The 23,552-nt window shown below is 40.3% G+C and overlaps 1 protein-coding gene across 1 annotated transcript in view; it reads left to right on the plus strand.

The window, feature by feature from the left end:
* The first annotated feature begins 661 nt into the window (after positions 1–661).
* Positions 662–23,552, plus strand: part of rasgrf2b (Ras protein-specific guanine nucleotide-releasing factor 2b) — a 41,119-nt gene continuing 18,228 nt past the window's right edge. The window contains 10 exon segments of the mRNA XM_051075274.1: positions 662–1,356; positions 14,750–14,856; positions 15,681–15,828; positions 19,293–19,382; positions 19,571–19,707; positions 20,493–20,609; positions 20,792–20,871; positions 22,108–22,301; positions 22,415–22,524; positions 22,614–22,732. Of these exon segments, the coding sequence (XP_050931231.1) occupies positions 1,081–1,356; positions 14,750–14,856; positions 15,681–15,828; positions 19,293–19,382; positions 19,571–19,707; positions 20,493–20,609; positions 20,792–20,871; positions 22,108–22,301; positions 22,415–22,524; positions 22,614–22,732 (1,378 nt within the window). The 5' untranslated portion in view covers positions 662–1,080.

The following is a 23,552-nucleotide window of genomic DNA, read 5'->3' on the forward strand; positions in this document are numbered from 1 at the left end:
TCTGCACATCCTTAATCTTTGTGCACATGTGGCACCCACATCATCATCACAATTTAACTCAGCTGCTGACGCCTCAGTTGCACATTGAGGTGTGTTATGCTAGTAGCTTTGAGCCACCAGCCTCAAGCAGAGATAAGGAGCGGCTACAGAGGCCAAGCTTAAGCCTAAGTCACTTGAGCCAGTTTATTAGACTTCATGCAGCTCCCTCTAGAACCAAAAAGACCTGCAAACAGACTTTAATGTGTAAAATTGGTGGAGTTCTCCTTCAAATAAGAACTACAGCATTTCATCTCGTCAGTCAGAAGGCAAGATTTTGACACGAGATCGCACTAACTTCTTGCCTTACCCTAGGTTTTGTCAATGTTGAATATTCCAATTTATTTTTCTTTACCCGTTAATGTATTCATTAGTGCGTGCTCTTTGATCCAAGGCTGTTAATAATGCAGAAAGAAAATCACAACATGTGTTGCCTCTGAGAAATCTGCATGACATCTCTGGCTTTCTCACCCACTCTCGAACACACACACACACACACACACACACACACACACACACACAAACACAACCAACTCATGCTCCGCCTTTAATTCCGCCAACTCCAAGATCAGCGCCCATCACCAGAGAGAGAGAGAGAGAGGAGAGAGAGAGGAGAGAGGAGAGAGAGAGAGAGAGAGTGTTAACCACTGTCACACCGATTACAGCTTATCGGGTCTGCGATTCTGTCACAGTCTGTCCACTTGAGGGTTCTCCCCTCTGTGAACGGCACGCCTCTCGCTTTCTCCCGCTTGTGAGCTGTTGTTCATTTATAGACGCGTGCTTTTTTGTGGCCAGCAGTATGGATTTATTCTAGTGCTTGTGGGACTCGGACATCTTTACTATGAGTTCCTCTGCAGTAAGCGCTTCCGTCAGAGAGGCAACTTTTCCGTGCGCCACGGCGCCGCTGAGCCGCTCGTCTCTCGGTGGGAAAGTTTACACGCAACCCCTCCCCGCCCCCCGGTTAACATGGGCTCGCGGTGAAAACTCCCCGACAGTCCCACTTTCTTTTCTCTTCCAAACTGTACGACCAAAAAAGGAGAAAAAATGCAGAAGAGCGTCCGCTACAACGAAGGACACGCGCTGTTCCTGTCGGCGGTCGCGCGTAAAGAGGGGACCAAACGCGGCTACCTGAGCAAGAAGGCGGCGGAGAACAGCCGATGGCACGAGAAGTTCTTCGCCCTCTATCAGAATATACTGTTCTACTTCGAGAACGAGCAGAGCGCGCGACCTGCCGGGATTTACCTGTTGGAAGGATGCACCTGCGAGCGTGCGCCGGCACCCAAGATGTCCACCACTGGGAAGGAAGCGCTGGAGAAACAGGTAAGAGATTTAAAGAGAGCAGGGGGGAATCATTCACTAAACCCTGCGGTCAGTGGACAAGTTCCCCACATTTAGTCTCATCTGCTCCAAGAACTTCCCAAAATCTGCTCATAGTCCACAGACATCAGCATAAGTGAATCAGTGAGCACAATTTCTGAAAGCTAATCTGTTGTGTCTTTCAGACCAACCTATAGTTTCCAATTACATAAAAAATTATAAAAACTACAGGATCAAATTGTTTCCTCAAACTCAAACTGACGCTCATGTACCAAAAAAGAGCAAGTGGCTCATGCAGCCTCAGACTAAAGTGGCTGCAGCAGCTCAGCCTCTCTGCTCTCTCCAGTTTCAAAAAGCCCTGCAGTGTCAAGAGCTCCAAGTGCATCCTCCCAGAGCAGGTGACCATCCCCCAAGGATTCAGATGTGCAAATGGTATAGGAGAGAGCAGTTACAGCATACTACAGCTACAGCAGCAGTTATAGTATCCTGTAATAAATAGATATTATAATGATCAGGTTCTTATCTTCCAGCAGTCAAACATATATTTATCTGTCTCTTTTACTCTCAGCTTTTTCACTGGCTGCAACCACAAAATGTACTTGATTTGTATCTCTTGAGTGTGAACCCGTTAGTCTGTCACATTTTCATCATGAATGCAATAAGTTATTCTAAAGGGACTTCAACTCAATCTTACAGGGATTAATCAAACAAGTCAAAAGTCAGTTCAAATTTAAATTCATCCTCAGTCTGACAGTGGGAGGCACAATGCAGCAACAGGTTCTTGTATTTAACTGCTTGAACGCCACAAAGTAAGAGAGCACATTTTCCCCATATTTTCTATTTATTTGATCCAGCACTTCAATATATCTATCATTTTTACATTTAATGAAATATTCGTTTCCGTGATGCCATGTTTTTATGGCTGTAACATTACATCAGATGGAAATATTCTAGATAGATCTAGCCTTGTGCTTTTAATCAAACATACTGCACACTGGCTTCAGAAACCTGTGATCAGAACAACAATATAAATTAAAGCTCTGTGGGTTTAAGTCATTTATATTTGAGCAACTCAGATTTGTAATAACAGACCCACTCCTGAATCCTGCGGGGGCTGAAAAGGGTTAGGGGTTCTTGACTTTAAAGCTGTGATATGTGGGGAAATATTTTGGGTAAATCTGTTTGTCACTGTGCTCCTGGAAGTTGCCTCGGCATTGTTGCTCCAACAGTTAGGTAGGTCTTGTTGCTAGGAAACATTTGAATTAGCATTTGCATGTGCATTTCATTGAGAAAAAATGATATGCACATGCATTGTTCACAAGTCACATTGATCCTACGGTTATGTCAATCAAAGAATCTGTCTTTGTTGTAAACTTGCCTCTACTTTACCAAAGTAATCGCAGAGAGAACAGGATGATTTCTGTTTCTGATCCCAGATTTCAGCTGGCCTTGGGAACTGTGTGCATGTGTGTGCACAGGCATCATGCCCATTAAAATGTAGGGGGTGGAGGGAGAATACACTGGAGAGTATTGACTTTTTACAGTTTGAGAAAGTGTTAAGGAGACAGTGAGTGGATGTACAGTTAATAGTATGAGAGCTGAAGAGATCAAAAATAGCTACCAGTTCTCATCACGTAGAAATATTCATCTCCACAGACTCCCACCTACTTGCACAGTAGATGTCTGTCTCTTTAAATGTACAGTATGTGTAAAGACAATTCATCCCAGATGTATGCAAATGGAGAAGAGGCTTTAGTAAAGCCAGGAGATGGTAGAGAGTGGTTTTAATCAAAGCAAGAAGAGCACATCTTTATTTCTGTAATGGAGTTGTAAGTAGTGATGATGAAAGGAGGGCAGATCTGTCTTTTTAAGGGCAAAATTACATGTGGCTCCAACCGCTAATATTGGCACTGATGTGAGCATAAAACCTGTCTCTTTTGATGTTACCAAGCTTGGCAATTATGACCTTATTTTATCTGCTTTTTTTACACACTCACACTGGCTGTCTCACTCTCCATCCCCATCTGTCTCACTCTCATGCTACAGCTGTGATGTTTAATTAGGGTTATTTTCAATCTGCCCTCAGCTGAAACCTTGTGTGCTGCCATGTAACTGTATAACTACATAGCCATGCACACAGGAGGAATAAACCAAACAGCCATGACATTTTGTCTGGCTTATGTGCTTGTGTGTGTGTGTGTGTGTGTGTGTGTGTGAGAGAGAGAGAGAGAGAGAGAGAGAGAGAGAGAGGGAGAGAGAGGGAGAGAGTGTGTGTGCGTGCTTGTCTTTTTTAGATCAAGTCTCAATCAAGGAGCATTTTGGAGTTGAGTCTGATCCAGGGTTTTGTGTGAGGGTTTTGTAGGATAAAGTGAGAGAAGTCCCTCCATCTTTCCATTGGTGGCTCCTGCTCTTCACTGTTTCTCTGTACAGTCGAGTGAGTCTGCCAGCAACCTGCAATATCACACCCCCACAGTGAGCCACAATGCAACCACACAAACAACACACAGCTACTGCCTCCCGCTTCGCTTTCTCTCACACACACACGCTCTGTTGTACTCTCAGATAGACACAAACCCTTCAAATAATTTGGAGAGTATTCATATTGGCCTGAATGGTTTCCACAGCGACTGGAGACTGGACATGCATTGCAGATGTGAATGTGTGTGTGTGTGTATATATATAATGCCAGCAGAAGCTAATTGTCAAACTATCCCCCCCGCCCCCATCGTGAGGCATCAAGTTTGTTATTGATCCCAGAAAGAGTTCATCAGAGGCAATGGCCATTTCATACAGTGTAGTCTGTTTCCAGATTGCCTCTCATATATTTAAATTTGCTGAGAGATTCAAAGGCCAGATGTTCCTTTCCTGAATGGCTGTTTGCTAAAAAAAAAAAAAAAGCCTATGAATGCCTTTACAAAAATTACAGCGCTAAAATGACAAAGGCTCCCTGCATGACTGGCTTGGAGTATCGCTATTACATAGTAAATAGACACTTACCACATAATGCACTGGTAATGAAACAAAAGTTCAGTCACATGCTCCGCACGGTGAACAAAACTCAACATTAACAACAAATTATTTCTCAACACAAAAATGCAGTTTTTCAGAAAATTTTTTAAATTAGAAAAGTAAAGTACCTGTTGTTTTGCTTATTTTATAGGGCAAATTGTGGATGATTTTTCTTTTGTGTTGTACACAGTACAAGTAGTTATGATGCATATAAATACTGCAAATATGCATTATTTAATTTTGTACATCTTTTTACGGTTTTGAAAAAAAAAAAGTGATGAGGCATGTCTCTTGCAGCCTTGTGAAAAAATAAAAAAATTAAAAATCTGTATGCCATTTTAGTAGCTTGAGTGTTGCATTCCAAAACTAAGTGTATCCAAATTATTGTGTATACTGCAGCAAAAAGTTGGAATCACTGTCAGAGTTTGGATTTGTGTAGGAGGGCACTTCATGTATAAAAATAATCAAAACCAGCCATACTTATGCATTGAAGAGGAACTATGCAATATGTTCATGTTTCTACAACTTACAACTCAGCATCATCATTAAGGATGCTTTGAAAGGGACGGACAAATTAGCTGTTGAGGAGGTCGAATCTGACCTTGCCTCCATCCATGCGTAATGCACAAGGCTGTAGTACAGTGAAACAGGAACTTTGATAAGACACGTAAAGCATGGGAGAGATATCATGTTAATTCAGTCCTGTCTGATTGGGCTACACTGGCTTTAATAGAGTGTGTTTTTGTTGAGTTATGGGCACATGAGGTTCTTTTCAACAACCTTCTTCCTCATTAGAGTCGGTGCAGGAAGAGGTGGGGTGACACTGTACAGTCGAAGTGTCAGCGCTGACTTCCTGATGTGTGTGTGTGTAATTAGTTCTCATTATTTAACTGTGCTAGCTCTAACCGCCCCTCTTACATCCTTGCACTTTTGCTGTTGCTCACATTAATCGTCTGCATCAAGGAACTGATTCTTCCCATATTCCCAGAGTCTGATCTGCTTTCCTCTGCAGGCTGCTTTTCATTTCCCTCTTAAGTTTTCTGCCAAGTGGTAGAGCCATTATGGACCTCATTAGTGTCAGATAAGAATTTGAAGCTGGCATCTGTCTTAAAATCTGTCTCTTGTGTTTAAAATACTACACTAATCAAAGTATGGATGACAGCGAGGGTGATTTTACTCTCAAGAAAACACCGCCGATACAACAGTGTTCAGGTATCTCATTTTCTGCATACTCTCTGCATTTCTCTCCTATGAAAACAATTTGCCTCCAAATAGTGAAATGCTCATGAACTAAAAGAACAGTTTCTTTTAAAGGAGAAAAGGAGTAGTTCAACATTTTGGGAAATATGCTTATTTGCTTTCTATCTGAGAGTTACATGAGAAGACTGATACCACTTTGTGTGGCAAGTGTGGAGCTGGAGCCAGGAGACAGCAGGGAAAAGCTTACTTGTCCAAAGTTCAAAAATAGGGCAGGTTATGTGCTCTAACTATCTCATTACGAACAACAGTTGGGTGCAGTGACTCCTCTGAGTCTTAGGGTCACCTTGAGGCTGTGAGGCAACCAGCTGCACAGACGTGCTGGGCAGATGGATAAACTATTGAACCTTAAAGATGCTGGTAGGAACATTTTCATAGCGAGCCAGGCTGACTGTTCCCCCTGCATCTTTATGCTAACTAACACTGTCCACCTCCTGGCTGTAGCATAGTATAGATCTTATCTGTTAACTCTGACAAAAGTGAATGAGTTTATTCCCTGTAATATTAAATTATTCCTTTAATGCTGCCCTAATCAATTACTTCATATATATCAACGATGAATCAAATTGTTATGTGTAACCTGAAAGGGCTTAGTCATCGCAAATAATCCACAGAGATCTATCATCAGACTCTGCAGTTTCCCCAGCTCTGCCGAGCTTTTATCGTCTTTCAGCTGATTGTTTTGGTTTTAGTTTTATAGCTCACAACATGACTGTTTTGGTTCACTGTCACTGCTCTCTTTAGTGTTGTTTTCAGCCACAGCAGGCGGCTCTAAAAATCCACTATCTGGTGAATACAATGGAGCATGTAACAGCTAAACTGAATACTGGACTGATGAGAGGCTGGACTTGTGACATGAGAATGCTAATATTGCTAATGTCTGCTTGATGTATAAATAAGCATCTTTGCTAGCTACTTCTCCACATCAACTTTATAAAGTGATGTGTCAGTGTTGTGTTAATAACTTGTGGTTCTGCTTCCAGGGGCACAATTAATGCAGGTTTAAGTGCTCCAACAATTTATTTTGTGTCGTACTTTTTCTGGTGTCAGTTTACCAGAAAAAGTGAAAGTCTTTGGTGATGATTTTATTAGATAGCTTTTTGACTGACAAGAGCATCCATCAGTCAAAAGGTACGGCTGTTATAGACCTACACTCAAATGATTTGAATGATTTTTGCCGCAAATTTGCTGATTCTTTTTTTGCAAAATAGTGACATAATATGAAAACGTTGCACCATATTGATCGGCCTGTCAAGAAAGCTGAATTTGGGACTTGTCAGTCACCACACTGCCTCAGGTCAGGCTGAGCAGGGGTGAGATTAACACATAAGAGAGATCCCAGCAGGTATAAGATTCTGGTCGTCCTCCTGAACCGGCACTGTGGACTGTTTGTGGGGACGCCCTGGGTGATAAAAGCTCTAGGAGCACCGAGCCTCTGCGCTCTTCACTGGTGTTATTGTTATTGCTGGAGCTGCTCCCATCTATTATACATGCTCCTCCTGCCATCAGCTACAGGTGCTGAATGTGGAGTGGTGGCACAGAGAAAAGCACACACTTGCACACACATACATTACACACACAACCCCCCCAGGACTGTATTAAGTAAACTTTAGTGTCATGTAATAGGATTGTCAAGTTCATGTGTGTTTGTTGTTGTCTGTGCCACATTTATGAGTGCAATTCTCAAGAATATAGTAAAACAAATTTACAGTGTGTTTAGACACCTCTGCTGTTGCACTGTGGGAGTCATAGAACAAACTCTCCAGTCCAACATCTATTGTATAAAAGCGGCAGGATGTTTCCCAACAAATCCTCCTGGCGGTGGAGTGACGGGGGCATCTCTAAAGCAACTATTGTGTAAGATGAGAGAAAGAGCTTGATGTCGGCTGTATGTGTGTAGAGTAGGAGGACAGCAGTGAAAGTAAACCGTGGAGGAGGGGAGCAATCTGATTAATCTCCAGATAACAAGACAGGTAATCCCTGATCAGAGTGTTCTGAGGCAGGCACAACAGTTATTAGTGATACTTATATAAAGTGTGTGTATGTGTGTTAGTTGCGCATATGTGTGAAAGTTTTTATGCATGTGTGAGAGAGATAGAGAGACCAATACTTTGTAAGAACTTCTCTGGAGGAAGCGAACAGCATGGAGGGCAATGAGAAAACAGCAGGATGTGGGATGTTGATTCAGTGATTGTCACATTAGCTGGTACATCATTAGTTGAATTCAGTGGTTACATAAAGTACCGCTGCTGCCATTGCTGCTGTCAGATTAATGTTTTGAATCTCTTTACAATGACAAGTCTCCAGGAAATAAAAAAATCTGTTTTTTTGTCTTCTAAAGGGAAGTAAAGCCTTTTGGATTTCTGAAATTACAAAATTATGATAGAATGGGAATTAGAAAGGGATAGAAATAAACAAAGAGGGCCATTTGAAGTCAAGTGAGACCATCAACCATGTAAAAACCGTCATATTTACTTTTACATCTCATGTATTCTTTATTGTCATGTTAGCTGATAATGCAGTACGTGTGTACTGGCAGTCCTAAAACAAAGGAAAATAAAATAAAAAGCATTATAAAGGAATAGCAACATACACCTCCCAGCCTCTCTGAAGCTCACTAATTAACACTTAATATTATGTTTGTTTAATCCCTTCAAAACAGAAATGTAAAAACATCGATGTTATGGATTTACAGCGTTTACGTGCCGGACTATTTCCTGGCCGGTTGCTGTGACTTCCTGGAATCTTGTTGTCGCTGTGAGATCTTTATGCCAAGCCAAACTAACTGGCTCCAGATTCATATTTACTGTACAGACATGAGTGTGGTGTTGTGGAATTGATCTTCTCATCTAACTATCTGCAAGAAGAGTTTCCCAAAATCTTCAAACAGCTTTTTAAAGATGTTAAAGACGACCAAAATGTCTTCACTTTCATAATTAAAATAGAAACAAATGACAGTTTGTGGTTTTACAAGGGGTTGCTGTATGTGTGGGACTGTTTCTTGGCTGGGAGCAGTGACTTCCTTGAGTCTCGTCATCACCATAAGGTTGCCTTTCAATCAGAAGAGACTCCAGGTAGGCTTCGTAAAACCTTAGTGTTTTTTTTACATGTTGGCTTTTGTAAACAAATGAGATATAACATATTAAATCAGTAAGCTGTGGAGGTGCTGGTAGGCGGATTTTGTCACGCCAGCTGTTTCACTCTTTTTAGTGTTTATGCTAAGCTATGCTAACTGGCTGCTGGCTGTAGCCTTATCAACTGATAAATATATGTATTGACCTTGTCTGAGTCTTTTCAGGTAAGAATATTTTCATAATGTCAAACTATTCCTTTAGGGCAAAAGATGCTTTTATTATGTCTTACTACATTATTTATTATGGCAAATATTATGGCATTGTACACCTGTCCACTTATTAAAAATGAATTCATAATTTTTGGTGTTGTCATATTTAGATGGATGGGTGTGCAGCCTACTGTACGGCAAATGAGATAAAAATTTATATAATTGAATGCACAAGGTTTTTGCGACAATAGCAGTTTGTTTCTTTGTTCTTGTCCTTGGAGCATTTTATGAAGCTACACTCGGCACAAAAAAGACATTATTGCCCCTGTGGGAGCATGACAGGGGCTGAGAAATGAGAGGAATATAAAGAGGAGAGAGGCAGATTGTGAGTCTGATCCAGAAGACTGGTGGGTGGAAAAAGTGAACCCACACCCTTCTCTCCTATTTATCTTTCTAAAGCTTCCTCTCACAAATGACTTTTATTGTTTCAGTAACTGGCTTAACCCTTTGTAATGGGCAATAATACATTTTATGGCTTTACATGGAAATTTTAACAAGCTATGCACATGTTATGAATGAAATTTTAATCAAAAAAGGCTCACTCTGCAAGTTATTTCAGCTGTTTTCAAAAACACTCACAGTATTAGATTGGTATTTTGTACTTTTAATTACTCTTAGTTTTTTTTTTTTGTACCTCTTTTGATTTGAAATTAACCAAATTTTATTTTTTATGTTGTGATTTTTTTTTCAGTAGAATATTTTCATACCCAGTGTATGGTGATTTCAAACTAAATAATTGATACTTGTTGTGAATATAATCTCTTGCTGATATGTTTGAGGCTTTGTGTTCCCCCATGAGAACCACTGACAACAGGAGGCTTGAGATTATCCCTGTTTTGATAATAACTCACAATCACTACATGTGGTTCTTTTGCAGCATCTCACTTTCTATTTGTTCGGTTCTTTACAGGAAAACACACACGGTGCATCTATTCCCACATACACCCACACACACATGCAGGAGATCCAGTTTATGGATTCTATCAGTTCCTCTGTCCTTTATAGTCTCACATACACACACATGAATCTGGTCTTCTCTCTGTTGTATTTCTTTGCAATGGTAATTATCACCCTGTGGGACTCAGGATCACTGAGCAGAGCCTGGTTCACCACAGCAGTGCAAAGGTGGAGACACATTATACACCAACTTCCAGTGAAGCCCGTTGTTTTAAAACAGCTTGTTAATGATTTTTGCTCTCTACCTTTTAATCAGCACATATGGATCTCAGGAATAAGATGAGACAAAAACACAGTAAACATTGGCCTTTCATTCATTTTTGATGCTATAGAGTCCTATGCCATGCATATTAAGGCACCAATGCTGTCGCATACTTGTGCATACAATTTTTTGCTCCAAATTCCGCTTTTATGCAAATCAAGCTCAAATGAAATTAGGCCAATCTCAGTGGCTTGACATTGATATTAATATAACTGATATACACACAATACATATAAGAGGTGGGAAAAGGCAGTAGTCCAATTTTTGTGATCTACCTGGCTGCAAAATTTTGCATTGGGTATGTGATTTAAAAGTGAATGTGCACTTTTATATGCTGTTATGTGGCCCAGCTTGGCTCGTCACTTTTTCCGATAGCAACTCACTGTAGTGTCCAGACTGCCCTGAAGAAGTAGCGCTGCTGATGTATTGACCTCTTGTTTTGTAAATGCAACAATGGCTGAAGCCATCCAGTGATCCATAACTCTGTAGCATGCAAAAATGTAAAGTACACATGGTTTGTAGAAGCTAGAAAACCCCACATGAAACACATGGAAATGTTGCAAGTGAACCTTAATGGCAGAAATGCTGCAGTTTCTGGTTGTTCTGTTCTGCTGTACAGTAGAGAATACCCTATATACACTATACAGTGAGAGCTCCATGTAACCCTATTGTTTCTTTATTGTTATTCAACCAGCCTTTCAGTTCTTTAAGTTTATACACATTTAGCCCCAGTGAAGATCAATCTTTTAACGCTTTCAGCATACATGCCTCTTTCTACCCACTGAAGTAAACAACATCAAAGCAGTAAAATGCCAGTCGCTTTGAAAGGCTGAGAGTCTGAGAGTCGAGAAAAAAAACACGGTCCATCTGTAGTACTGTACAACACAATTTGGCCTCTCATCAGTGCAGATACCAAAGCAGACGGCAGTGTTGCATCATTAGTGGCTATTCCAGTCCCTAATCATCAGTGGATCCCGACAGTGATTCTGTCATCTCTGCTTTTAAGTATTTATAACTGACGAGTATTTCTGGATCCCCCAGCCATCGTTTGCCTAATGAATCTATTACCACCAAGTCCAGTTTAATCTTTGACTCTTTAATCTTTAATAAAGAAAAAAAAGTATTTCATCAGAGCGCTACCGTGAACCTGAGGGTGTGTGTGTGTTTGTGATTTCCTAATGTTCAGTCTCAGTTTTTTTGTTTCTGAGAACTTCTCACTTCACACATCTGTTCTCACAGCAGGCAGTTTTAAATGACTGCCCTGAAATTGCTTCAGAATTACAAAATTTGCTGTCCGTCATTATGTCTGTGTCTTTCTCTGTGTTGGTAAAACACACTACTTTGTGCCACACTGTCAGTTTCACAGTCTCATTTTCTGTAATAGTTATTTCTCAGAAAAAAACAAAAAACTTTCAGGTGAGTGGTAAATTGGTTGTTAGTGACATACAGAGTGAAAGAGAAGAAAAGAATCTCTGTCTCTTTGTTTTTTTTTCTTTTCTTCTCTGTTGTTATTTGTATAAATGAAATTTCTTACAGTACAGTGAAGGCCCTGAGGGATGGAAGCTACATTTGAGGCGATTTGAAGGGAGAGCGAGCTGGTTGTCCTGAATGGTACTGTAGAGTTTGGAAGCTGCATGTTTACAGCTCAGAGAAAGTTAGACCCCTTACTGCGTTTGCTGCGTTCTTCTTCGACTAATGAGGACACAGTACTGTGTTACAGTGTAATTCATTACAATACATTAATGCCATGAGGTCCAGCAATATGAAATGTTCTATATACGATGATATACTATTAAATTTTAATGACTACCTTAGGGCAAGCGGGTCAGTGCTGCAGTAAATAGTAGTAGTATACAGTAGGGGTAAGAAAGAATGTTAGAGTAAAAGCATAAAAGTAGAATAAAATATACATAGATTTGAGTTATTTAAACATACAAACTGACAAATTTAACATGTTAAGCAAAGAGTACAACTGGGAAGACTTGTGGAGAATTGAGTGCAAAACATTAACATTATGTGAAATATGTTGGGACGGGAAATGCTATGAATAAATGTAATACCCGTATGGTGATGCTGTATTCATTATAAATAATGGTGGATTGTATTCAAGTGCAATTACTTAGCACTGTACTTTGCCCTGTAGAGTTTTCAGACATAAGTTAGGTCAGTATGCAGTTTTTCTCACCAAATCTTATTGTGTGTATCCTTGAGGTCTAACAAAGTTAGGAATTTATTTTGAACATTTTAAAGGTACTATATGTAAGTTTTTTCTGTCGCTACATAATGAACGTTAGCCATAACAACTGTTTACATAACAGAGCTTCAGCCATTGTTGCGTTTCAATGACAAGAGGTTAGAATACACCCTCTGGCCAGCTCTGCTTCTTCATCCACTCATGTTGGATTGGACTCTGCAGTGACTCACTACTGCAAAGTGGCTGGCATCCTCCTTCCTTAACGTCTTTGCAAGGACGCTGCAATGCTTCTTCACACTCTGCTGCTGTCAACTGTCAATTACATGCATGCCATGTACACTCTCATGCACATGCGCAATACAAACAAACAGAGACTGGCTTGTAAATACAGTACTGTATAGCAAGGTTCTTGTAGGCATTTGTATTTCAATTTTATGCTACTTTACACTTCTGCTCTAATACATTACAGATTGAAAGATTATATTTAACATGATGACTAGTTACTTTACTTTACTCATTTGCTCATAATGTTTCTATACTTAAGTTATAAAGTCAATATTCTTACCTGTAACATATATTTTACATTGTGCCATTGCTACTTTCATTTATGTAAAAGACCTGACTACACCACTTAGAAAATAGAGATTATTATGCTCTCTATCATCCTGTCTAGGTGATAATAATAACAAGGACATCTATGTGATTAAAGCATCAATACCAGCATAATGTGACAACATTTATTCACTTTAATAAAGCTATAAAAAGCAGATAAAGTGTCATCCTTACACGTAATGTAAATGGTAAAAATCTACAATCCTCATACCATCTTAAATGTGCAGATAACATGGGCTCAGATGATCCATCTAGAACTCTAAGATTTGCATTAACAAAACCGTTTCAGTTCCTACTTTAAGGTCCCTCCTCCTCATGTCTAAAATTGCAGGATGGATCAATAAAAGCCTTAAATGAATAGAGGCAGCACTGAAAGGCAGAAAATGGAAGCGCAAAACACAGCACAAGCGTCAGATATTGGGTTGCCATGGAAATGTTATCTTGTTAGGTAGTGACACAATTTAGAAATACGTACTCAGTTAAGAAATATTATGTAACAAGTCCCTCTTCCCTCTTTCTCTCTCTCTCTCTATCCTTCTCTGTCTCTCTTTCTCCCTGTCAAACACTGTTAGAGCACAGATTATTGTTGATGTAATAAAATCCAGCCAGCCAGTGAATTGAAATGACAGATACATAAAAAGCAGGGATAGGAGGATGAGATGGAGATAGAGGAGGGTCTGTGTGTGTCTGCGTGTGTGTGGGCTTGTTCCAATAACCTTGATGACTCTGTCCCTGGCCCATCCCCATTGCAGGGGCCGAAGCCCATCCATCCTCCTGCAGGGTAAACATCTCTCCTCCGGACTGTTTGGTTCACTGAATCCTTACTGAGAGAGACACAAAGAGATGAAAGTATGAAGGGATGTGGAGATGAAGGAGGAGGAGGAGGAGGAGGAGGAGGAGTGGGTTTCGACAGCAAGAGAAGTGAGGAATTCTGGTTTAGCTGGGCAGAGGAGGCGGAGTGGGATGATAGGTGAAGTGCAAAAAGAGAGGGAGGAGGAAAGAGGTGGTTAGATGAAGAGAAGAGAAGAGAGGAGGAGGAGGAGGATAGAAAGTCCATGCAGAGCTCAGTCTTCTCTGTTTTCCCTGACTAAGAATAGCAGCTCTTCTGGTAACCCAGTGCCCCAGGACATGACCATTTGAATAAAAGCCTCTATCACTTCATGTAATGTCTGGTGTGTGTGTGTGTGTGTGTGTGTGTGTGTGTGTGTGTGTGTGCTCTACTGTAGGTGTGAGTCTCTGTGATCGCATGTGTTAGCATGTGGCCGTGTGTGAGACTGGGAAAGTGTTTTAAAGGCAGATACTCAGGGAAGCTCATCAGAATAATAAGAGAGACAGACAGGAAGTGAGAGAGAGAGGAGAGGGGGAAGAGAGAGACGGAGAGAGCGGGCTAATTGATGGTGATGATAATAGGCTGGTGGAGAAGGGAGGCACAGACGAGACTCAATGTTTTATTTCAGTGAGCAAATAACTATGTCATGTGCGTTGAGCCACCCTCCCCCGTCCTGTCTCCTGCTCTTGTCTGTGTGCACTCTGCTCGGTTCATGTAAGGGCTGTGGAATTTTATATGGGATGAATCTGGGCAAGAGAAAAGCAAATGTATCTGAAAGTGACGTTTCCATATGTCTGCACCATATGTCTGATTAGCTGTGGCTGGCATCTCAAATGAGCAACCAACTGAGGAGTGGTGGTGCTGGAAGATGTGTTTGGTCTCAGGGTCACAAATATAAGCAGCTTTTCTCTCTCTATCTTTTTCTCTCCTCAGCACTACTTCCTTATCGTGTTTGGTCATGATGGACAGAAACCTCTGGAGCTGCGGACGGAGGAGGAGAGTGAGTGTGATGAATGGGTGGAGGCCATCCAGCAGGCCAGGTATACATACAGTGTTATATAAATGGTATTTCCCAAAGGCATAATAGTAGTAGTATTTATTTAGCCAGAACATTTGTATTTTCCCAATTTTCTTTTGCATGGAGAGGAAATTCTGTATCACATCCAATGGCATGACCGCAATTTGATTTAATGTGACAGACCATTAGCATTAGAGAGCATTAACATTAACTTAAAATACCATACTGGTAGTTTTGCATGATGTAGGCCATTAAATATAAATCATGTGTAATTTACCACAAAGCTAATTGTTTTCTAATGTTTGTTGCTAATTGTTGCAAAGATTATCCTAACTTTTTGAAGTTGTTTCTTAACCTTCAGTTCATTTCAGTGCTGAATTTACTTGAAACTAGCTTCATATACTTAGTAAAACGGGATCTTTTCTTTGTCAGTCTCCATCTGCAATGCACTTGCAGCAGGAATTTTTGAGAGCTCTTCCTTAGTGGTTCTCAGAGGCCATGATATCTCAGTTTTGAGAATCAGCTATTGAGAAGCGCTGAATTCACACGCACCACTAAGGGAAAATCAAACTTAGAAGATAATCAAACTTAGTGTTCTAAAACCTCTGAAAAAGATAATGCACATTTCAAGTTTCAAAGCCAGTGGGTATAGCTTGTATAGGAATACATTGTAGACACATTTATTGTTAAAAGAGTATAATTTGCCAAACCATCAGTACAATCCTGTAAGACTTCTCACAGGATGGATAAACATACAGGCTCATATTAATGCAGTTTAGTGTCCTACTACCTGTTCACTACCTTTGTATGACTCTGTGTATTTGCGGACCTCTCTGTTATTTTCAGTTATTCTGACATCATCATCGAACGAGAAGTGCTGATGCAGAAATACATCCACCTTGTACAGATAGTGGAGACTGAGAAGGTGGCTGCCAATCAGCTGCGTACTCAGCTAGAGGATCAGGACACAGAAATTGAGAGGCTCAAAGCAGAGGTACAGCACACACACCGACACACACACATACACATAGACCTTAAAAGGTTTAATCCTCAAGGTTTTCATTATCAAACCTCGTTTTCATTACCAAGAACAACCACAGGCATCTCCAAATCAAGTAAGATTTTTAAGGATTATAACTTTAAAACCTGTGTATGTATCATCTTAAAGAAGACCATGGACCTCTACCCACACCTCCCTCGTCCACCAGATGGTGGAGGAACTGGGGGGAATTAATAAAATTAAAGCATAATTATGCGCTTTTGGAAATGTCAACAAGTTTTTCTAACTGACATGTATCACATAGCTCCTGTAGTGTCACTCTGCAAAATACTACTACCATTGAGCTAATGGTCGAGTGTGGTTTATTGATGCAGGGTTAGCTGGTTACCCCAATGATTTGATTGAGTTTTACAGGAAGAGGAAAGAGAAGGGTTTTGCCATAGAAAACAGTCAAAAATGATTTGTTTGACATGTATTTGACATAACTGAACATAGACACACGGATTAGAACTTGGACATTTTATTGTTTATTTCACTATGTCCTTTAGAGGCATTAGATCATTTGTTTGTGGCTGCCATAACAAATGGCAGATCATGCCATTCCAAGTGCTTCAGTGCTGGGAATCCTAAAAATTAGGACCACATTTCTCCTAAAACTTGTTTCTTCTTCATTTTTTGTAGCTTTTTTTTGTTGGGCATCGGAATACAGTATGCACACATAAAGTTGGCATCACTCACTCACTCATTCGCTCACTTGCTCACACACTCCTTCACCAGCACGCTCACACAGCTCTGTGATTACTCTCCTGCCATGAATCATGAAGAGTGATCCAAGAAGAAACAAATGTATATAGAGTATCTATATATACCCCTATCCCTATGGTTGTGTATTGTGTGTGGTTTCTCCCTGTTGTGTTTATGGCAGTGGGGGGAGTGGGTGTGAGCAGTGCTCAGTCACCTCTGAGCGTAGGAGGACAAGTCCACCGCTCAATAAGGACAGCCCATCAGGTTCCTTATAAACAGCTGCTGAACCGTGCGCTTAATGAACGCAACACGTTTCTGGTCTGCCATGCGATAAATCACATGTGCACGTTCACACACAAAACAACAACTGACCTCCGATCAGAACTAATTACCACTCTCTTTCACACACTAACACGACAGCAGGTAATTATTGGTTTATGGTAATTAAATCAATAGCTCTAATCTTTTCTGAAGTTAACAACAAGTGAGTTTACGCCATGTTCAACCCTGACATCTCTGTCAAACTGTTGGAAAGAGCATATACATGTACATCACTTAGATTAGTACTGAAGGATGATTCAATATAATTGTTTATTGTCTGTCTGAATTGTATTGTGATGTTGTGATTGTATGATTTAAGCATTTCCCTAAATTTGTGTTGTGTTAGAAATGTACTGTTTTTTTGTTCAGTTATTTTTCTGTATCTCATATATGTTGCGTCCCTGTAGGCAAATTTACAGTTTTCCAGGTTCAGCTGACCTAACATGAAGACTCTCTAGGTTTGATTACCAATTAACTGGAATTATTTAAATGAAAGTGTATCAACTGAACCAAATTTCACTCAATAATAGAAACTAAGACACTAGGATAATTAGGAAATTATTCAGAAAATATGTACCAATAAAATAAAGCATTACCACTGTTATTTTTTGTTTGTTTGTTTGTTTTATGTAATTGCTCGTCTGAGATTTGCTGTAATTTGCCAAATCATTGTTATATCAGATGAGAAGTGGTTCTGTTATGTGCCACAGAGATAGCCAGAAGGCCAGACAGCAATGCAGAGTTATTCTTAATGTACAGGTGTTGGATTGAAATTGAATTCTGGTCTGTGCAGCAGTTGGCCCCAGGAGTTGCCATTTACTCACTGGGCCAGCTGCTAACATCTCCATAAATCACACCCCCACTGTCGTTTCCAATTCACTCTCTGCTCATCTGTGTCAATAATTGCTTGTATAAACATTTTGCTCGTATACACTATTTCTGTCTATGGAAGGAAATCACACTACGTTGAATGGATTAGCCTGTTACGCTGCTTTTAGTTGTAATTCTCCCTCAGAGCAACAAGTGTGGCAGATACACCTCACCGCTACACACTGTGATTATATCTCATTGGCAGGATACAGTGAGAGCTCGGTTTATAATGAAAATGCAAACGAAAGACATTTTATATTAGGAAACATCTGCCTGTGTAATGGGGCTGCTCATGAAAAAAGGATTAGACTTTGAAAGCCAGCGTGCAATTGGTGATCCATCTCATTAAAACATACTCTTGTTTGTTTATTTATGTGTGCTATGTTTGCTCCGTGTTTATGAATAATTAAACCAACTAGCCACTGAAACTGTCAACACTTGGCAGACTGGTTCCTCTCTGCTGCCATTTGCATGATAGTGCTAGTGAGTAAGAAAATTAAGATGAAAGTGTGTGCTTGAAAACAGGCTTTAGTTTCATCCTTCATACTTTTCTCATTAGGTGACAAAGTGATGTTGTCAACAGGCCCGAAGGTAAAAACGAATAGGTTAAAGTGATATAGTGGCAGAGCCAATCTTAACCTCTGCTGAGTTTATGTCTGCACAGAAGACGGCGTTGCCAGGAAAAACCTTTTACCAGCTATGTTTGAAATTCATCACTGTTATTTAAAGAAAAGTGGTCCTGTCTATTATTAGGTTTACAATGTGATATGAGATTTTTTTCCTCCACAGCTTAATAACATTTTGAGCCTACCTTATTCCCTTTGTGTTGTGTCTGTATGCCTCAGTTTTGAAACCTGGTAGATAACATTAAGTTTGTGGTAGGTGGTTGGCTTTTTCTTAATGACAGTGAGCAAATGTCACATGTCTAAAGGCTAATCTGACTCTGCTGTCTGAAGAAGAGTATTTCATGGCTTCAAAAATGATACAAGAACTGACATCATTAGAAAGATTAGGTATTTAAAAGCTCTTGATATTATGGTTTGCATAGATTGGTTTCTGCCAGGAATAGAACGTATTCAGTGGCAGCGGCGGATTATACTTTGTCTTTGGTACCTGCTGAGACCTACAATGCACTGCAGGTGATCAGGCACATATGAGCCTCAATTTGCTTACTGTTACCAGCTGATAGCAGCCCTCCCCCTTCTCTTTCATCCTCTGTTTCTGAATGAAAGCACCAGATTGTCAAAGATGAGGAAGTCTGATGTCTATCTGGCGAGAACACACCAACAATTCACTGAGCACACACTGAATGACTATCACCTACACAGCATTCAAACAGTTCCCATCAGGAATATAATATAACATCCTCATGAATGAAACCTTGGCACTTTCATTGGCACTTTCACTTATTTCACCTCAGACGACCTTGTGATTTTTAATGTAATTTAATGTTTCTTTCTTGTTCACACATTTAATCACCCACATTATGCTCATCTTGTTTCTGACTGAATTTCTCTTCAAAGATTATAGCTCTGAACAAAACCAAGGAGCGAATGCGGCCTTACCACGTCAACCATGAAAATGAAGACCCGGATATCAAAAAGATCAAAAAGGTAAATGCATCAATTCTACATGTTCAGATAAGGTAGAATTTAAGTTGCATGTATTTTTGATTGCTGTAAACTGCCACCTCTTGTTCACCACCTGTGATTTCTTGCATTTTTAATTTGCTAGCGTGTTGCTATGCCATGTGTTGCTCAGTGCATCCTCATCTAAGCTTTGCTGGTTTGTATCTGCTCAGGTGCAGAGCTTCATGCGGGGCTGGCTCTGTCGGAGGAAGTGGAAGATCATCGTGCAGGATTACATCTGCTCTCCTCATGCTGAGAGCATGAGGAAGAGGAACCAGATTGTCTTCAACATGGTGGAGGCAGAGACAGAGTATGTAAATGAATTATGCCTGGAGTGGTACAGTAGCTGTAGAAAAGTTGTCACTGTTGTCGAGCTTTGCAGCACATGATGTTATCTTGCTTACTGTGTAGACTGTGCCTCAGGAAAGGACGCTGTTCATGATGTGTTATACTGTAAGCACTGTGAGAAGACAGAGGTTTGTCAACTATGTCATGTCTTGTATACTGAAGCAAAAATCACTCCAATAATGGTCATCATTCCAGACAATTCTGCAAATCAGTGAATATTATATACTATTATGACAATATTGGATTTGCAGGATTTTTGCATCATTTTGAAGAAATAACTCAATTTGTAAGGTCTTTTATTTTACTGCAGCAGCCATAACAGACAGTATCATCCCTTATTTCACCTTTAAAAGTATTTTTATTGGATTTGAATTGAACTGAATCACAGTCACATTATCAGCCCCCGATCAGCAGACAAAACCACCTCCTCTAATTCAGATAGGCTTTATTGCCTGTTCATGTCTGGACTGAGTTAAGCTGTGATGACTAAACATAACCTAGCACTGGAATATACTGACAAGTCATATATAAGTTAAATGTCTTTGACTGAATAACTTTATATTGTTAATGCAGGAATAACTGAGTGTTTTCTTTGTGGAACATAATGGATCAATTGTGTATTTAGGAGAACTATCTGAACTCCTACAACATTATCAGGAGCCTGCTGTGCCTGCCTGCGCAAGGCTATACCCAGACATTTTTCTAATCCAGGTGTTTCTCTCTTTGTCCGTGTGTGTGTGATGACAGGTACGTTCACCAGCTCTACATCCTGGTCAACTGTTTCCTCAGACCTCTGAGAATGGCTGCCAGCTCCAAGAAACCCCCCATCAGCCATGACGATGTCAGCAGCATCTTCCTAAACAGGTGCATTTGTTTGCGTGTGAATGTGTTTGTCCAACATGTTTTGTCCATCTTTGCTTTTAACTGAATCACTGATGTGATATTATGCTGGAGGCACACACAGAGATGCATACTGAGGATTTAAAAAAAACAATAAACACCTCCTCTGTCTTTTTGTTTTCACATTTTGTTGACACCGTCTTCAGTGAGACCATTATGTTCCTACATGAGATTTTCCATCAAGGCTTGAAGGCGAGGATAGCCAACTGGCCAACTCTGGTGCTGGGTAAGCTGTTACTCAACCTCACACAATACACAAAACACACAAATACACACTGTGTGCATGCTATATGCTCTGCAGCCACTCAGTGACGTCAAGGTCAGGTTTTCAGTGGTCCTCCACATCCAGTTTGTCTCATTCAAACGTCAGCCTTGACATCTTTCTGCCCCCCCCTCACATAAACGCTCATTTCCCTATCTCAGTCTGCAACACGACACAATCATTGTCTTGACAGACAATGACCACTCAGACCAGAAGGCATCCCACGATTTCACCTCCTAAAACAGAAGCCCCCTCAACAGATAAGCATCACCTTGGAGACCGACGGCTGAAAGACGTGGCAGCAAATTACTTGTGACAAATTCAAAAAGAAAAGGGTCCACTGATTAAACATGCCACCCTTATCTGACTCCCTGCTTCAGGCAGATGCTGAATGTAGACTTTTAACAAACAGTATGTTCTAGATCAAATCAATTTCTGCAGTATTTTAAGTGCTGATAATTTGTTTTATTATTAATATTGTTATCAGAATATTTAGTTTCCAACATAATGTACTTTTAACATACAGAGACTATTCACACATGGACGTAGCAATTGAGTTTTGACTAATATAATGGAGACATTTGCCTTTTCTTGCATGATTTTGATTCTTTTATTCTTTTGAGGGCCTGATTTAGTTCTCTGCAGTGAATTAAGAAATATAATCTGCTTCATCAGATGCTCTTTCACAATGTTCAAATTAGGTTTACTTTATTCATGTAAGAAATCTAACTCCATTATGGTGCAGTCACTCACAGAATTAATGAAGCAGTGTTTTCTGAATTTGTTTAATGGGGGTTGCAGTTTCACAGCTACAGTACACACCCAAAAAGCTCAAATAAGTTTTGAAATATCTTTCCTGATTTCCCTCTAACATTACCATGGCCACATCCCTTTCACTACCTCCTCAGTTTGTCAAACCATTTTTGGGCTGATTTGAATGACTTTATACCAGGGAATAAAACTGTATTTCCTCTGTGAATGAACATCAACCTAATTACTCTGGGGAGTTGTGACTTGAAAAATAGCTGCCATCCTTATCTAACCATATGAAGCAAGCCACAGAACATATTGTTTATTGACAGTCTCTGTTACATTGATTTTTAGTTATTAGCATATTTGCAAACGTAAAATGAGATGTTAAATTCAGTTTTCCCTCTTCTGGAACATAATGTATATGTATGTGTGTGCTTTTGTTTCTAGCTGACCTATTTGACATCCTGCTGCCCATGCTTAACATCTATCAGGAGTTTGTGAGAAACCATCAGTATAGCTTGCAGGTTTTGGCCAACTGTAAGCAGAACAGAGACTTTGACAAGCTACTGAAACAGTACGAGTCCAACGCTGCCTGTGAGGGAAGGATGCTCGAGACCTTCCTCACATACCCCATGTTCCAGGTAGAGCTCAGTCACCAGCACACGTTGGTTTTCACAAACATACTATGGCACAAATTCAGTCTACGTTTTTATATCAATTCTTGTCTCCATCTGTTGCTCTTCTCTTCGGTAAGATTCCCCGCTACATCATCACCTTGCATGAGTTACTGGCACACACACCTCATGAGCATGTGGAGCGCAAGAGTCTGGAATTCGCCAAATCCAAATTAGAGGAACTGTCCAGGTGTGTATCTAGTTGTCAGACATATCATTTTTTTCAAATACACCTTGATATTGGATGCTGAACTAACTGGTGTGTTTGTGTGTGTCCAGAGTAATGCATGACGAGGTGAGTGACACAGAGAACATCCGGAAGAACCTGGCCATAGAGAGGATGATAGTGGAGGGCTGTGACATCCTGCTGGACACCAGCCAGACCTTCGTCAGGCAGGGTGAGCCTTCATCAGCTCACAGCAGTGCTCACCAGGCAGCAGATCTCTGGAGGTTTACTAAACAGTAACGTCCAACCTGTCTGGACCTGTCAGCATGTGATCTGAGAGCACAGACACAGTTCTTTGGTGAAGCTCAGTCACTGAATCATGACATTAGCTACTGTAATATTTAGTACAAGAGTGGACATTTGGCTGTCAGCATGCACAGTAAAAATGTGACTCTACAAACTGGCTGTGGTGCTCAGTGCTAACTCCTGGGAGACATTTTTCTGAGGGGAAAGTATCAGCAAGTATCATTTAAAGTAAAAAGACTGAGTTATTAGCAAGAAAAGGTCTTAATGGATAGTACTTCAAAACAAGGTGCTGCACTGATTCTTTTTGGCTCAAACCTCATGTTTATGTTTCACTGTCTAGACAAATGAATTGTCTGTGATCACTCTGGTCTTAGAGTGGAGTCGTGGTGCCAGAACAAACAATCTGCCTAATCTAACAAAGCAAAGTAATTTTTTGTTTCAAATGCTCTGCATAAAAATTGAGTTTCATGCTGCCATCTTGCAAAGTCGTATTCTGTGTTTTTGACTTAGAAGTATTCTAATTACTAAAGTGTGCAAAAGCTGTTCCAGATTAATCTGATCTACAAAAATCACTTATATAAAGTCAGAGCTAATTATTGAGCATCACTCAGTTAGCATACTGGCAAGTGAAACGTATGGCAATGAGAGAAAAGGAGATGAAGTGCTGACAGCAGTTGTGCCAGCGCATAACTTCTACTGATATTGTCTGTTTTTTAATTCCTCCATGAAGAGACTGGATTTTACCC

Source organism: Lates calcarifer, linkage group LG13 (genome assembly GCF_001640805.2).
Source record: "Lates calcarifer isolate ASB-BC8 linkage group LG13, TLL_Latcal_v3, whole genome shotgun sequence".
NCBI lineage: Eukaryota > Metazoa > Chordata > Actinopteri > Centropomidae > Lates > Lates calcarifer.